Source organism: Mastigoproctus giganteus, chromosome 9, assembly GCF_048544385.1.
Source record: "Mastigoproctus giganteus isolate SK-2022 chromosome 9, ASM4854438v1, whole genome shotgun sequence".
Classification (NCBI taxonomy): Eukaryota; Metazoa; Arthropoda; class Arachnida; order Uropygi; family Thelyphonidae; genus Mastigoproctus; species Mastigoproctus giganteus.
Genome location: NC_143583.1, coordinates 107806844 through 107824404, shown reverse-complemented (window position 1 = coordinate 107824404; position 17561 = coordinate 107806844). Strand labels below are relative to the sequence as shown.

The following is a 17561-nucleotide window of genomic DNA, read 5'->3' as shown; positions in this document are numbered from 1 at the left end:
GGTATGTTCCTCTGGGGTTACTTCTACCCATATGCATTACTTTCCTTTTGTCAATGTTAAACTTCAGTTGTGACTTCTCAGCCCATCTTCCCAAATTTTCTAGATCCTGTTGCAGTAGCACACTGTCATTACTGTCATTAACAACCCTGCCAAACTTTGTATCATCTGCAAACTTCGACACTAAGACTGATATACCTTCATCAATATCATTGATAAATATACAAAACAGCAGTGGACCCAGCACCGAATCCTGTGGAACTCCACTAATAACATTACTCCACGAAGAGCAGTGCTCATTGACTACCACCCTCTATCTTCTCTCACTGAACCATCCTTTTATCCCATTGTAGCAACTTACCCTTAATACCATTCTGCTCCAATTTGTACAGTAGTCTTCCATCCACAACAGTGTCAAAAGCTTTCCTGAAATCCAAGAATATGATATCAAAATTATTTTTTGCATCCAGTTCCTTTGTAACCACATCATAATTGGCTCACTGTCTCTCCCCTCCCCTGCAGGAAGGGGGATGACGTTCTCCCTGTCTCTCCCCTGCTTGTAAAGGCCACCGTAGCCTAGTGGTCAGGTGCGCGGGTGCATAAGTACACGTGCCTTGAGTGACCAGGGTTCAAGCCTGTGACTGAATGCGGTGCTGTTTCTTGTATTCTGTGAATCTTGTAAACTCCTCTGACCGTTTAGTCGTCCCGGAATATAAACAGAAAATTTATTTATTTATAATATCCAATCAGATTTGTCAGACAAGACTTTCCCTTAACAAACCCATGCTCTGTCTGAATTATTGCTGCAGTCTTGTCTAGATCATCAAGCAATAAATCAATAGTCAACCCACCTATGTTAAGTGGGCCAATCTGATTCATCCCTTTCCTTCTAGAGTTTACATAAGTAAAGAACTGTTTGCTGTTTTTCTTTGCATCCTTTGCCAAAGATTTCTCGTAATCTGCCTTGACCTGCCTAACCTCTTTGTGACTTGATTACAGACTAGCTTATATCTGCCATAGGCTTCTGTGTCATCTAATAATTTATATGCATCCCATGCATTTTTCTTCTCTGCCATGAATCTCATTAGTTCATTTGACAACCTAGGCCTAAACCTTGAACAGTATTTCTTAATAGGTATGAAATGTTTAGTAGCTTCCACAATTAATTCCTTGAATGCTTCCCACTTAGAATTTGCTGTTGGTAACATCATCAGTTGGTTCCACTGTATAGAATTTAAAAATTGTCTCAGACCACTGTAGTCACCTTTACAGAAGCAAAAACCCTTTCCTTTACCCTTGATGGTAGTTATATCTTTAAGTAAATCCCACATCAGTACACTGTGATCACTGCAGATAAAGGAACCACCTCGTGGTTCCTTTATCTCCAAATTCTTAATAAACGAATGATCACTGCTGATAACCAGATCAAGAGTATTACCCTCTCTGGTTACCTCTCGAACATGCTGCAGAAAACAATCATCCAATAAATCCACAAAAGTCTTACTAGTGTGCGAGTGACCAAACCACAAGTTCCAGTCAATATCTGGGAAGTTAAAATCCCCCATTATAAGACATTCTGATTTACTAGCCCACTCTATTTCTCTGTACAATTGTTCATTGTACTCATTCGAGTCATTAGGCCTATAAAACACTCCTACCCTTATTTTTGCTTTCGCACTGCTTATGTCACACCAATCAGACTCAACAGTGTACTATCCATCTGTATCAACTGGATGCACTTCTTTTGATTTTATGTTTTTCTTAACAGCATAACAGCTCCTCCCTTCCTATCCTGTTATCCTTTCTGTACACATTGTACTCCCCAAATTCCAATTCTGCATTCCTAATATCTGTGTGACACTGTCTCTGATATTCCAACAATATCCGCCTTTGATGTCTTGACCAATACTTCAAATTCATCAAATTTATTTACTATTCTTCTAGCATTGGCATACATGCACCTATTATTATTCTTAGTTACCTAACACATCCCATATACCCACCTGTTTCACGATGACTGCCATCATTCTGTGAAACCCCCAGCACCCCTCGCTCCAGGCCGCTGCTTATTCTAGTAGAAATAGTGCAAGAATCACCTTCACCTCTGCCTATGGCTACTTTTAACCTTTTAGTCAGTGAATCCCCCCCCCCAGCTAGCAGTTTTCCAACCCACCTAAAACTGTCTCGATGGCATCAGCAAATATTCTTGCACCCTTTCTATTTAAGTGTATCCCATCCCTATAGAAGCAGTCTCTCCTGATAACGAGCACTGACCACACTGAAAAAAATTTTACCCCATGAGCCTTGCACAATTCCCTCCAGGGCCGAAATGATTGACAAGGCTCTCATCATGTACTCCCTCCTGCAATTCTGCCCAGACTCGTGTCTGGGCAGAATTGCAGCCACTTTCAAATTTAACCATAACTCACGAATTTTTTGCAACATTGACCTGTACTTGTTAAGTAAATCTGCAGATCTCCTACTCTTAATTTCATTATTGCCAATGTGTACAACAATATTACCCTTTATGACCTTAAAAGATGATATATGCTTCACAACGTCATCAACTTTTGCTCCTATTCTATCTATCCTTTTTACACAATATATTACCCGTCTCCCTGACACAGGCGCCTCCGTAGCCAGGTGGAAAGGAGCAGCAGTGCATAGCACACGCTTCTTGATTAGACCAGGGTTCGAGCCTGTCACCACCAAATACGGAGGATGCGGAAAGGTCAGGGAATGACCACCACATATCCCAGAGCAATATGGCCTTAGTTGCTAATGCTCCTAAAAACCAAATAACAAACAATAATGTCTCCCTGACAATAGAGTCACCAGCAATATCTAGTTCCTTTGGGACCAGCGCATTCTGCTTTGGAGATTGCCACTGTCTTGCCTGATTCAATAGTCAACCCACCTATGTTAAGTGGGCCAATCTGATTCATCCCTTTCCTTCTAGAGTTTACATAAGTAAAGAACTGTTTGCTGTTTTTCTTTGCATCCTTTGCCAAAGATTTCTCGTAATCTGCCTTGACCTGACTAACAATGATTAGTCTTGAATATCTTTTGTGAGATGTATGAGAGCATGCCAAAAAATAATTCCTGATATTTTTTTTAATATGTAACAGGAACAGATTTTTAACATGTTCACTGCCTTTACACACATAATCATAAAACAACACTAAGAGTGGTGTGCTGCAATACATATCTGAGTTCAAAATCCATCCAAGCACGCTGCTGTAATGCATACAAGCGGCCAATCATCAATTGCCATAAACATAAAGTCACGTGAAATTAACAATTGCTTAATATTGGCACACTAGCCGAATGTTTTGCAGTAATGCTTGGCTTTTATTTATAGACTTGACACAGTTTTATTTGTTCTTTACTTGTGTTGATGTTAGTTTATGTACATGAATAAACTTTTTATAAAATTTTAAGATTTGTTCTGCCTTAACAGTTTGAAAGTTACCTTAAAAGTAACAGTTTGCTTTTACCAAAGAATTTTAAACTTTTAATCTGCAACCATTACATATGAATTTTTGGAATGTTAAGTATGTCAGAATGTTGATGTTTTCAACATTCCAAAAATTGTGGCATATTGAATGGGATTGCTCACATTTATCCTTTTTGACACAGCATTGAGTCATCGTTGAGTCTATAGGAGCATCCTATCTACCTAGTTCCAAATGTATTAATGCACACTTAAGACTATTTCTGTGGCAAAGTGCAGACCGTTCAGGCTTGTTTGATTAGATTTTTCAAATGGAAATTTATTTTTCAGAGTATATGAATTAAATTATTTATGTATAGTGTGTATAAGTTAATATATTTACAGAGTCAGGGGTATTATTGACACTTAAGTTTTAAATAAACTTTGGTGATAATTTGCTTCACTTAATGCAGTAATTCAGTGCCTTTAGTGAACACAGTCACCATGTTAAAAATATGCAAACTTTTCATATGATTTGATATATATATATATATTTATATATATAAGGCTCACCTGATCAAATATTTATGAATATGATATTGTTTATTCCAAATTACCTTAGCAGATACAAAACTAACTATATAGTTTTGTGTAATGACACAACTGAATTTCACTCCAATAGAGGCTATCATTGACTCACGATGTTGTTGTGAAGTATAGGTGGCAGCGAACGTGTTAATTTAGGGAAAAATTGGTACTTTTCTTAACTGTATTTTATAATATTACATAAATACTTCTCAATATAACCGTCCTTCTGCAATCCACACACTTTTGCCAGTGTGTGGATTGCAGAGGGGTAGTTATAACTGACAAGTGCACAAGGAAGCATGAAATATAACAAATTATCCTGAGTATTATTTGTCACTTTAATAATTCCTCCTAGCAGTGCTGACTGTCAGAGAATATTTAACCAGGTGAGAAAAAAAAATGAATTCAGATCTTCTCTTTCTGGTGATGCTTTGAAATGCTCTTGACAGTTAAATCTGAACAGCAGTGCTGTTGTTATAAACAAAATATTAACTCAGCATTTTTGGAGAAGTGCAAATCTGCAACAGTATGTTTTGGCCCAAAAAGAAATTGCTCTTTTTCTCCTGCTTACAGTTGCTTGATATCCAAATTTTTTAAATGTCAAAAGTTGATTGCTATGCTATTTTTCATTGTAACAGCCGTACACTTAATTACACTGTGACAAACAGGTTGCCTCTAAAACATTCGTAACCACAGTTTCCTGTTTGGGCAGAATGTGAACAGTGTAACAGTTGTACTCCGTGATATTTTCATAGTCAGTTTTGTGTTTTCCAAAATGAACAAAAAAAAGAGCTGTGTTCAGAGGAAGATGCTAATTATCTGAAGAACTTAATCAGTGGCATTTCTGACTCAGGGAGCTCACCAGTTAGCAACGGAAACAAAGCTGAAGATGTGATTGAAAAATGTATAGAAGAAACATACGGAACAAGAAATTTCCAGTGGTGAAGATCACAATAATGAACCAGCTCCAGCAAGATTTTACCTAGGTAAAGATAAAACAGCAAAGTAGATATCAGAATTGCCTCAAGCAAATACCACATCTTTGTCCCACATCATAATCATACATCCAAGTGCAACTGTTCCAAGAGTAGTACAAGTATCTACATTCATTTTTGCATCTACAGTCACACATGAGGAGTTATTCAATGAGGGAAGTGCCAGAAGTTTATCAAACTCTAACTGGGAGCTAAGTAATTTTGTAATAACTAAGAGCAAAGTGGAGGAGAAATTGTTGAAGATAAACATAAAAAAAGCACCCTGAATGGATGGGGATCTATCCAGTTATATTAAAGGAGGCAGCAAAGGAAGTAAGCAAAACCTTAGCCATAATTATGAGAGCTTCCTTGGACTCAGGAGAGGTCCCCATGGACTGGAGGGTACAAATGTATCACCAATTCACAAAGGGTGTTCAAAAGGTGACACAAGTAACTATAGACCTGTTAGTTTAACTTGTGTTCCTGGGAAAATAATGGAATTACTGGTTAAAGAAGCATTGCAGGATCATCTAGACAAGACTGCAGTAATAGTTAAGACACAGCATGGGTTTGTTAAAGGGAGCTCTTGTCTGACCAATTTGATTGGATACTATTATGTGGTCACAAAGGAACTGAATGCCAAAAATAATTTTGATATCATATACTTGTATTTCAGGAAAGCTTTTGATACTGTTGCACATGGAAGACTGTTGTACAAATTGGAGAAATATGGCATTAAGGGTAAGTTGCTACAATGGATAAAGGGATGGTTGAGTGGGAGAAGACAGAGAGTGGTAATCAATGGACACTGCTCTTCGTGGACAGATGTTATTAGTGGAGTTCTCTAGGGTTCGGTGTTGGGCCCATTGTTGTTTTGTATATTTATCAGTGATATTGATGAAAGTATATCAGGTTTAATGTCCAAGTTTGCAGATGATACAAAGGTTGGCAGGGTTGTTAACAACAGTAAAGACAGTATGCTACTCCAACTGGATCTAGATAAGTTGGGCAAATGGTCCGAGAAGTGGCAACTAAAGTTTAACATTGACAAATGCAAAGTACTGCATGTGGGTAGCAATAACCAAAGAGAAATGTACCAACTATGTGGTACTACACTCAAGGAAGTGGAAAGTGAAAAAGATCCAGGGGTAATTGTGCAGTCGAATATGAAGTTCCCTGAGCATTGAAGACAGGCTGCCAGGGCAGGTCATGGAGTCTTGTCAATGATATATAGGAATTTTGCTAGTAGGGACAGGGAGGTGATAATTCCGTTATACAAGGCAATGGTCTGGCCACACCTAGAGTACTGTGTATAGGTCTGGAGGCCTCATTTTAGGAAGGATGTAGAGTTGCTAGAACGAGTACAAAGACGGGCAACAAGATTGGTGAGGGGAATAAAGGGGTGCTCTTACGAAGAAAGGCTTAAGTTCTGCAAATTGCAGTGCTTGGAGAGTAAGCACCTACGAGGTGATCTGATTGAGGTGTATAAGGCCTTGAATGGGTTGAGCAAGCTGAATGCTGATGGGATTCCTCTTCTTGCTCAGATTAAGAACCTGAGGGGGCACAAATTCAAATTGAGGAAAGACAGTTGTAGAATAGATGTGCGGAAATTTGCCTTTAGCCAGCGGATAGTTGATTGGTGGAACAGACTTCCATCTTATGTTGTGGAAGTTGATAGCCTAAATAAATTTAAGGCTGAGCTATTATTAGCTGTAGGGCGCAAGGAAGCCTGAGGCTTATGCTGCACCAGCCAAAAAAAAAAAAAAAAAAATTCCTGAGTTACCCTCAGAGAGAGAGAGAGAGAGAGAGCGAGCAAGTGTCAGAAGTAGAAAGGAATCACCAAGAAAGACAAGAATGATGATATCCAGCTCAGGACCTTGGGTGTGCCAAGCCCATACTCACCAGGTGTGAGCCCGTGGAGGGGGGTTTTTTTTTTTTTTTTTTTTTTTTTTTAGCTGATGCTGCATAAGCTTGCTTTCTTGCATCATATGCCTCTGCTAATGCTAAGTATTTTAGAATGTTGGGGCAATTTCTTGCATAGGTTATTTTTAAAGTTATTGTTGCCCTCTCAAAATGAACATATCAGTTCCATCAAGGAGAAATATAGGTAACTATACTGCAAAAACATTGAGCAGTCGGAAATAACAGCCATTTTAAGTTTTGCTGTTATTTTTAGCTTATCAGGCATTACAAAAGGCAAAAAAATAAATATGGTAGATTTGGGAGCGTGCAGACAGATTGGGTGTCAAATTATTTTGCTTGGTGCATTTGAAATCCTCTTTCTATTTTCTGATACAAGCTCTATGGTTTGATAGACAAAGCAAAGAGAGAAAAATAGAAAAGTTGCCACCTGTTCACAATATGTTTGAAGCATTTGTTATCTGCAGAAAATTGTACAGCATTAGTGAGTATTCTACCATCAATGAGATCTAAGAAAAACTTAGTTTCTGGTTATATATCCTAGAAAACTCAAAAAGTATGGGAAAAAAATTTATGCATTGATAGATTGCAAAAATGTTTTACACTTGTGATCTGGAAATATATATGCAGGGAAACATTACAACAGTAGGAAAAAGTCTGTTCAAGGCTATAATCAGTTTAGGATGTGACATAATTACCAACTACTTCACTGTATGGGATCTGGCAGCTGAATTAGTACAAAATTACCATTCATCTGATGTTAGCACAATTAGGAGGGAAAAAACAGATTCCCGCTGTTTTTCCTCTCTACCAAAGGTAGGAATGATTGCACAAGTTTATTTCGTTTTCAAGAATATTGCACAATTGGTTTCTTACATTCCAAAATCTAGGATGAGCATTTTTCTTTTGTTAACTATTCATCATGATGCAAACATCGATAAAACCACTGTCAATCTGCAGAAATTTGAAATAATGTTCTATAATTCAACAGAATTGGATGTTGGTATGGTCATTAAATTATGTGCCATGTACAGTCCAAGCAACTGTTGGTCTGTGGTTATTTTATGTGCTATATTAAATATAGCAAGAATCAATGGCTAAATTATTTATATTGATATTAGGAACGTAGAGTTTGTGGAAAGAAGAAAATTTTTAAAAAACACAAGTATGGGAGAACTTGAACTTAAGAAAGAAAAAATCAGGAAATGCCAAGAATAGTTGAAAAAGAAAGTTTTTTATTTTTATTAAAGTGGCAAGTGTGAAATGTGCAAAAAATTAATTTGTAAGAAACACAGCTCTTTTATTTGCAGTAATTGTTGGTTTATTTTTATGAAAAACCCCCAAACACGAGAGGTATTAGAACTCCATAGTACTTAATACTATGCATGGGTTGAAGGTTGAGAAGATGAAAGAAGGTACTTGTTGACATTTGACTTGAATTTGATTCAGGGAAGTGGAAAGCGAAAAAAACCTGGAGGTAATTGTGCAGTCAAATATGAAGTTTACTGACCAGTGCAGACGGGCTGCCAGGTCAGGTCATGGAGTCCTGTCAATGATATATAGGAATTTTGCTAGCAGGGACAGAGAGATGATTATCCCGTTGTACAAGACAATGGACAGACCACACCTAGATTTTAGGTGTGGCCTGCCCATTGGAAGGATGTAGAGTTTCTAGAACAAGTACAAAAAAGGGCAACAAGATTGGTGAGGGGAACAAAGGAGTTCTTACCAAGAAAGGCTTAAGTTCTGCAAATTGCAGCACCTGGAGAGTAGGCACCTGAGAAGTCATCTTATTGAGGTGTGTAAGGCCTTGAATGGGTTCAGCAAGCCGAATGCTGATGGGATTCTTCCTCTTGCTTAGATTAAGAACCTGAGGGGGGAAAGACAGTTGTAGAATGAATGTGCAGAAGTTTGCTTAGCCAGTGGGTGGTTGACTGCTGGAACAGACTTCCATCTTTTGATGTGGAAGTTGATAGCCTAAATAAATTTAAGGCTGAGGTGGACTGGCATATGGAACGAATGGAGGGGTGAAATGGGAGGGTATGTTTTTTTTTTTTTTTTTGGCTGATGCTGCATAAGCTTGCTTTCTTGCATCATATGCCTCTACTAATGCTAATTTCTGTAGATTGTAATTTTCAGGAAATACATATGAAGGAAAGTTGTTCCTGAAAACAGAAGTTGAATGAATAAATGAGGAAGAAAAAAAATTGGTTCTGTAAGTTTGAAGTTGGACTGTAAAGGGATGGTGACTTGCTGTGGTATGCTTTCTGACTGGTTTGGAAGGGAATTACAGAAGTCAGTTCAGAAGAACAGTGCCCATGGAAGTATCTATAGAAAAGGCATGCAGCAAAAAAATCTGAGACAGAGTGGAGTGATTTTGTTAGAGATGAAATGACAAAATGGACCTTCCCCACCATTTATTAACATAACAGCCCCCCTTTTGAATGGAATCTTAGACGCTTGAGAGAGGTTTTTGGGGCATTGCCCAAGATGTGGGAACAATATTCCATGGTAGGGCAGATTTGCAATTTGTACAGCGTGAACAGCTGTTTGGAAGAAAAGTAACACCAGGAGCAAAAGAGAAAACCCAGTTTTGATTATGATAGTGAATAAATTCTGAAGCTAAAAATATTCTTTTTGCTATTATGTTTTTGTGTTTTTTGTAAACCTTGCAAATAATTAATATGATGTTCAATTGAAAAAATAAGATCAAATAAAATATAAAAGATAAGATAAAAATGTGCACACTTTGACCTACTTGCATTTTGTTTCTTGTACAAAATACCAGTATGTGAGGGTGCAAGAGAAATGAAGCACCAACAGCTGTGGTGTTTGTCCAAGAAATAAACAGATGTCAGATGAGCATCTGTGTCTCAATTCAGGAAGGAGTGACCTTGTAAATTCTAAGGAATATGAAAACATTCTTTATTATTATTGTTTCTCTTGTTTATTTTTGTTTAATATTTTGTAATTAAATATTGTAAATTATAATTCATAAAGACCATTTTAATTTCATCATCAACAAGGTATGCAGATACTGCATACATATGTGTTCCATTTAAGGCATGACTGACAGAGGATTAATGCAAATACTTTTTAAATAATAATATACTGTCATATAATCAAAAATTTAATTTCCTCTCAGATAAAAGAACAAGAAGAGGGATTTGTGATATCTAGAGAACAAGTTGTTCAGACATCTATGAATGCAAATGCTATTACAGAAAACAATGCAGGGTGGAAATTGTTAGAAAAAATGGGCTGGAGTGGTGGTGGACTTGGAAAAGATGGCACAAGCATAATTGAACCTGTAAGGTAAGTTTAGCAATAAAATACTGAAATTAACATTAGCAGTGACATGTGATGCAAGAAAGCATGCAAACTTATACAGCATCAGCCAAAAAAAACACTTCCCATTTCACCTATCCATTTGCCCCAAAAGTTTGTCCAGTTCTTCCTTGAATTTATTTAAGCTCTCAACTTCCACAATGACATATGGAAGTTTGTTCTAGCAATCAACCACTTGCTGGTTAAAGGCAAAGATCTGAACATCTATTCTGCAACTGTCTTTCTTCAGTTTGAATTTATGCTCCCTCAGGTGCATAATCTGAGCAAGAGAAAGAATCCCATCAGCATTGAGCTTGCTCAAACCATTCAAAGCCTTAAACACACAAATTTTTGTGTACCCTTAATATTTAGCATTTCCATTACTTTACCATAACTGTTGTTGTAACTGGTGTACTAAGGTAAAAGAAGCCAATATGAGAGCCACAGCAAAGTTCAGGAAACTTGCCTGACAAATTGGTTTGCTGCTACTGCAGTTTCTACCTGCATTCTCGGTAAACAGATGGTGCATGTTATCGGTAGCGGCAGTAGAAGTCTAGAACATATATTGATTGACACACAGGCATGACAGACGATATAATGATTAGTTTTTTTCCTCATTATTAAAAGCAGACTATTGGAGTTCATGAGTGTTTTCACTATTAAAAAAATCATATTACTGATTTCTTTGTAAGTTTTTAAGGTTAGGTTTTCAAACTTAACCTTAAAGGATAGGTTAGGAAAAAAGGAAAGGGTTTCTTTATTTTTTGTTATATTTCAAAATCTGACCTTAAATGTTAGGTTAGGAAATAATAGGAAAGTGTTTCCCTACCTAAATTTAAAGGTTAGATTATGAATTTAAAGGTTAATTTAAACTAACCTTTAATTTAATTTAATTTAAACTAACCTTTAATTTAACCGTTAATTTAAACTAAATTTAAAGGTTAAATTACCACTTAATATATACTTAAAAGTATATATTAAGTGGTAGATGGTTTTCATCAACCGGCACAATACCACCATTTTGCTTATTGGAGGCTTCAAGTGGCGAAACCCATGTTTAGTTTCTAGAGCAAAGTTTCCAGCAGTGTTCTACTGATATTAAAGGAATTTCGAATACAGTATGGTTGAGTTATGACAGAAATATTGCATTCTCAACCTTGGGAGTGAGGAGTGGTCTGACTTGGTAATAAAAGAAGTTAGATACAAAATATAGGTAAAATTACACTGCTGTTCAAAGAAAGTGCATCACCTAGGAATTTCACATTTCTAACTCTTTTTTTTGCAATGGTATGTTACATCACCCTCAGTGAGCGATCAGAAAGAAAATTGGATAACCAATTACAAATAACCATTGGCAGACCATAAGATGGAAGCTTGTTTAGAAGACCTTGAATGGGTTGAGCACGCTGAATTCTGATGGGATCCTTCCACTTGTTCAGATTACGAACCTAAGGGGGCATAAATTCAAATTAAGAAAAGACAGATGTAGAATAGATGTGCGGAAATTTGCCTTAAGCCAGCGGGTGGTTAATTGCTTGAACAAACTTCCATCTGTCGTTGTGGAAGTTGATAGGTTGAATAAATTTAAGGAGGAACTGGACAGGCATTTGGAGGGAATGGTGTGATTTTTTTTTTTTTTTGGCTGATGCTGCATAAGCTCATACACATGCTTTCTTGCATCACATGCCACTACTACTACTACCTTTATGCCAAACACGATCCAAAGCCTTTCAGATGTCCAGAGGAACAGCTTGTGTTTCACCGAACTTTTCCATTCAATTAGTCCGTAAATGGGTAACATATCCCAGAATATCACCAGTGGACACGATCCAAAGCCTTTCAGATGTCCAGAGAAACAGCTTGTGTTTCACCGAACTTTTCCATTCAATTAGTCCGTAAATGGGTAACATAACCCAGAATATCACCAGTGGATCGACACTGACAGAATCCATACTGGCGATCGTTGATCAGGCGGAAGGTTTCTCGGTAGTTTAAGAGTCGGCGGTTAATTGATTTTTCCATTACTTTAGAAAGAGTTGAAGTAATTGCAATGGGACGATAATTGGATGGGAGGGATTTGTCACCCTTTTTAGGAACTGGCTGGATATGAGCAAATTTCCAAGCAGAAGGAAAAACACCTTTGGAATAAGAAAGTGAAAAAAGGAGGCAAAGAACAGGAGTAAGTTCAGGAGCACAGGTTTTGAGAACAAGTGGAGAAATACCATCAGGACCTGGAGCTTTTTTACCATCAAGATTCGTCAAAATTCTTCTGACATCCTTTGAAAGACCACAGAAGGCATTGAATGGAGCATGGTGGGAGGTGTTTTACCAAGTTATGTTTTACCAAGATTATGCCATCTCAGGTGATTATTCTGAGCAAGAGGAAGAATCCCATCAGCATTGAGCATCCTCAAACTATTCAAGGCTTTATACACCTCAATCAGATAACCTCGCAGGTACCTAGTCTCCAGACACCGTAATTTGCAAAATTTAAGCTCTTTCTTCGTAAGAGCAACCCTTTGTTCCATTCACTAATCTTCTTGCCCTTCTCTGTACTCATTCCAACAGCTCTACATCCTTCTTAAAATGAGGCCTCCAGACCTGTATGTAGTACTCAAGGTGTGGCCTGACTGGACCATTGCCTTATACAAGGGGATAATTACCTCCTTATCCCTGCTAGAAAAATTCCTGTCTATCATTGACAAGACACTAGGAGCTACTCTTGCAGACTGTCTGCACTGCTCAGAAAATTTCATATCTGTCTGCGCAATTACCCCCAGTTCCTTTTCGTTCTCTACCACTGTCAGTGTAGTACCGCAGAGTTGATATGTCACTCTGGAGTTACCAAATTCCTAGCGTTGGTGTACATGCAATTATACAATCACCTGTTCCTATTCTTAGCTACCCTAACACAACCCATGTGTTTACTTGTACCACAATGACTCCCAGCAGTCTCTGAAATATCTTGCATCTTGTTTTCCAAGCTGCTGCCCATTCCAATAGAAGCAGTGGAAGAATCACTTTCACCTCTGCCAGCGGCTACTGTTAATCTGTTAGTCCTTGTATCCACCAAGCTAGCAGTTTTCAACCCACCTAACATTGCCTTGATAGCATCAGCAGTATTCTTGCACCCTTTCTATTTAAGTGTATTCCATCCCTGTAGAAGCAGTCTCTCCTGTTAAGAAGTACAAACCAGGCTGAAAAATATTCTATCCCTTGAGCCTTGCACAGTCTTTCCAGGGCCGAATTGATCGACAAGGCTCTCATCATATACTCCCTCCTATCATGTCTGGGCAGAATTGCAGACACTTTCAAATTCAACCCTAATTCACGGCTCTTTTTCAACGGTGACCTGTAGTTGTTAAGTAATTCTGCCAGTCTCCTACTCTTAATATCATTAGTACCAACGTGTACAACAATATCACATTTTGTGCCCTTAAAAGATGATATCCGCTCTACAATGTCATCAACCTTTGCCCCTGCAGACATACCCTGGTCCTGTTCCACCTATCCTTTTTACATAGCATGTTCCCCGTTTCCCTGACAGTAGAGTCACCAACAACTACTAGTTCCTGTGGGACCAGCGCATTCTGCATTGTGTGATGATCAAGTGCAAGCTCTGGCGTTGATGTGGGCAGCTGAGAGCTTGATGGTCCCCTCAATTTAGATCCTTCGAAGGTATCCACCCTGACCTTCAAGCTCTCATATAGGCCCATAACAACGCTGAGTTGTCGCCTCATTTTCTCACACTCCTTACATCGCACACGCACACACACACACCAGGTACAGGACATATTGCCCCTTGGCAATATCATATCATGTCCTGTACCTGATTGCTCCACAAACATCAAGCAAGCAGTGCATTTTAAAAGGCTATGATTCAGAGGGCAACTGCCCCCCTCAGTTCTCCCCTGAAATGTCATCAGAAGCCCTCAGTTTGCTTCAGTTTATCATTTTAAATAGAAAACAAAAATGAAAAGTTCACCAGGTGCAAACTAATATTTAGTTGAACTGCCTCTGGCCCTGATGACAGCAGCACATCATCGAGGCATTGACAAAATCTATTTCTGAAGATAATCAACTGATAGTTCGTGGTTCCAAACACGAATTATGGCTTTCTGAAGTTCACGAAGGATCTTTGGTTTCTTTCTGGCAACTGCAGATTCCACACAATGCCATCTGTCCTCTATAGGATTCAGGTAGGACCAGGCTGTTTCCTGACCAGCTAACAGTTATAATGGACCGTTCTTCCAACCGTTTTTTCACCTGTAACAAACTAAACACATTACTGTCGAACCTCTAATGCAGAAATGAAGCTAAAATAACTACAGTAGTGCCTACTTGCACTTTTTACCCAATTACGAGGAGCAGAGTTGTCCTGAAAGATGCAGTAACTTGCAAGTTGAAATGGTCTAATGGTTGGCAGCAATTTGCCGTACAATATAGCCAGGTATCCATTGGCATTTATGGAACCTTTTATAAACTGCAGGTGACCTACTCTGCGGTACAAAATGCACCCCCATATCATTTGGCTGGTAGGGAATGTCACTGTAGACACCATACAATCTGGATGGTATTCTTCATCACGTCTACAGCGAATCATTTGTCTCCCAACCAGAGCCATGCAGGTTAAATTTCTTCTCATCCAAGAAAATAACTGACTCGGGGGTCCATTTGACATTCTCCTTACACCAAATTAATCGGTCCTTTTTCCTTTTTTGTATGAGGAAGGGCATCTTCTGACTGTTACTGCGCTTGCTACTACTCGTGTATGTTCTTCCCATTCTTTTTTCAGCTCAGATGAAGAAGCTTTACGGTTTCTAAGGCATGTGCTTCAAAACACGGTCCTGTTTTGGTGTAGAGACTTGTTTGCATCCGGTTCCTTTTTTCCTATCAGCAGGACCAATATTTTTGACTTTGGAAAGAAATTTACTCACTGTCGACTGATTACAAGACACTCTATAATCAATATGACAGGAAGAACATCCTTCCTCTTGTAAAGCAACATAGCACTCTTTCTTCGTGGTGTCAACTGCATGTAACTCACCATCCTGACACAATCAAGGAATGACTGCAACTCTTCCAGAGCGTGCTTATATAGCTGAAAGTAACAGCTGATGCAATCTGTAAGAAATATTGCCATATACGTACGTTATTCAGACGACAATTACAATATTAATGGGTGATGCACTTTCTTTGAACACCATGTATATCAATTAGATATATAACTAATTATATAAATACAGTGTGCACATGCATAATGTGAATTTTTGTTGCTTAATAATTTTATAAACTCGAAAATAGAAGAGTCTGATAGTTTCGTTTATGTTTATAATTTTTTTTTCTGGAAGAAGGATTAAAGCTTTTGTTTCATTGAAAATAATAAGTGATGTAAAATATAACATCTTTTAAAATAATTTTAACATAATTTTTTTTTAATTACATTTAATAAGTATTGCAATTCATTAATATAAAATTCGTGAATATAAAAGGTCAAGCATTGGTATACTCCAAGCAGAATATAAAAAAAAAAAAAAAAATTTGGGATTTGTCAGTCCCATATTACTGCTATTGTTGTAAATGATGGTGCCACTGCTGCTGGATTAATATCCATGTATTTCACATTGCATAAAGGAAGAAGAATGTTTTCATTAATATCTAGATGTATTTCAAATATATACCACTATATATACTTCTGAGTGTTCTGGTATGAATAATCAAAGTTTAAATAACAAATAGATTGGTTATTTATTTACATAAGTAGTAATCAAACTTAAACGTAGCAGAACAATTAACAACAAAGTTTCATGAATTAAAAAAATTGATGTTAAATCGGTATAGAAAATTAATTCTGCAAGAAGAGTTATTTAAACGATATAAAATCCTAAATCACATCTTGTTTGTAATAAATTTTAAATGTTAACCAGTATTTCCTTTTTTTAATCTTATAGTGTGATGTACACACAAAAAGGAAAAGGATTAGGTTATTCTGACACCTCTAAACCTTTTACTTTAAAAATTCGGAAAATAATTGAAGAATATGCTAAGTCAGAATCAACTAATGATCTCGTATTTTCTTCAGAGTTTACAAAAGAAGAAAGGACTGTTATTCATAAGTATGTAAAATGTTTTCTTTATTTTGTACAATGTTTATCATATACAAAACTTTTCTCTTGACAAAAAGTTTATTGCAAAAAAACAATCTTCTCTTTGCTTTTTTACAGATGTTTTTTGAAATTTTTTTCCATACAATCAAATTTATGAAACAGGTAAAATAGATCACAGGTACTAGGTGGATCTATGGGTTGTGGATGGTGGAATGTGCACCAGATATGGTGGATAGCTGTGGATAATCAATAAGCAGTCCCAAAAAATCAGTGACATATCAACAGGGTATGTGACATATTAACATATGGTACTGTTAATCCTCTAAAATACCACAGAAATCTCAGGACAGTACTGTGTCAAGGCAAGTTTAAGCAGCTTGAAGCTGGGGGGGGGGCACCTTAGTTTTCCCTCTCCTAGGTTGACTGCCCAGGAAGGCAGTCAACCTAGGAGAAGGAAAACTGTGACTACAAAACAACTGTACTTGGTTCTTTGAGGGGCTTGTAGAGCTGTACAAGTAGCCCCAGTGTGAAATCATAATGAACTCCAAATTTTAGTGATGTATTCTTCAAAACAAGCTGAAGAAAGCTCCATTAGTTTTTGCTTAATAGGTTTCCGTTAATATTTTCTATGTTTTAAGAATAATATTTTAATATTACTACATCATTTGATATACCTCAAGGCAATACCGAATACAGATTTTATAATGTGTTACAAAAACTTTGTTTTCAATAACTTTAATGCATTCAAAATATTATCCGTTATTATCCCTTTCTTTCAAGAAGTTCGCAAAGGTTAAAAGATCGATAAAATCTGCTGTTAAAGATGAGTTTACTGACTCACCTTAGTTTTCCCTCTCCTAGGTTGACTGCCCAGGAAGGCAGTCAACCTAGGAGAAGGAAAACTGTGACTACAAAACAACTGTACTTGGTTCTTTGAGTGGCTTGTAGAGCTGTACAAGTAGCCCCAGTGTGAAATCATAATGAACTCCAAATTTTAGTGATGTATTCTTCAAAACAAGCTGAAGAAAGCTCCATTAGTTTTTGCTTAATAGGTTTCCGTTAATATTTTCTATGTTTTAAGAATAATATTTTAATATTACTACATCATTCGATATACCTCAAGGCAATACTGAATACAGATTTTATAATGTGTTACAAAAACTTTGTTTTCAATAACTTTAATGCATTCAAAATATTATCCGTTATTATCCCTTT

The 17561-nt window shown here is 37.3% G+C and overlaps 1 protein-coding gene across 3 annotated transcripts in view; it reads left to right on the top strand.

Moving 5' to 3' along the window:
* The window catches only part of LOC150080629 (NF-kappa-B-repressing factor-like), a 112108-nt gene that overhangs the window by 65138 nt on the left and 29409 nt on the right, over positions 1-17561 (top strand). For all 3 annotated transcript variants that reach the window (XM_090381379.1, XM_090381380.1, XM_090381381.1), the window contains exons 6-7: positions 10058-10227; positions 16191-16355. In XM_090381379.1, coding sequence (XP_090237505.1) covers positions 10058-10227; positions 16191-16355 — 335 coding nt within the window. The remainder of the gene's footprint in view (positions 1-10057; positions 10228-16190; positions 16356-17561) is intronic.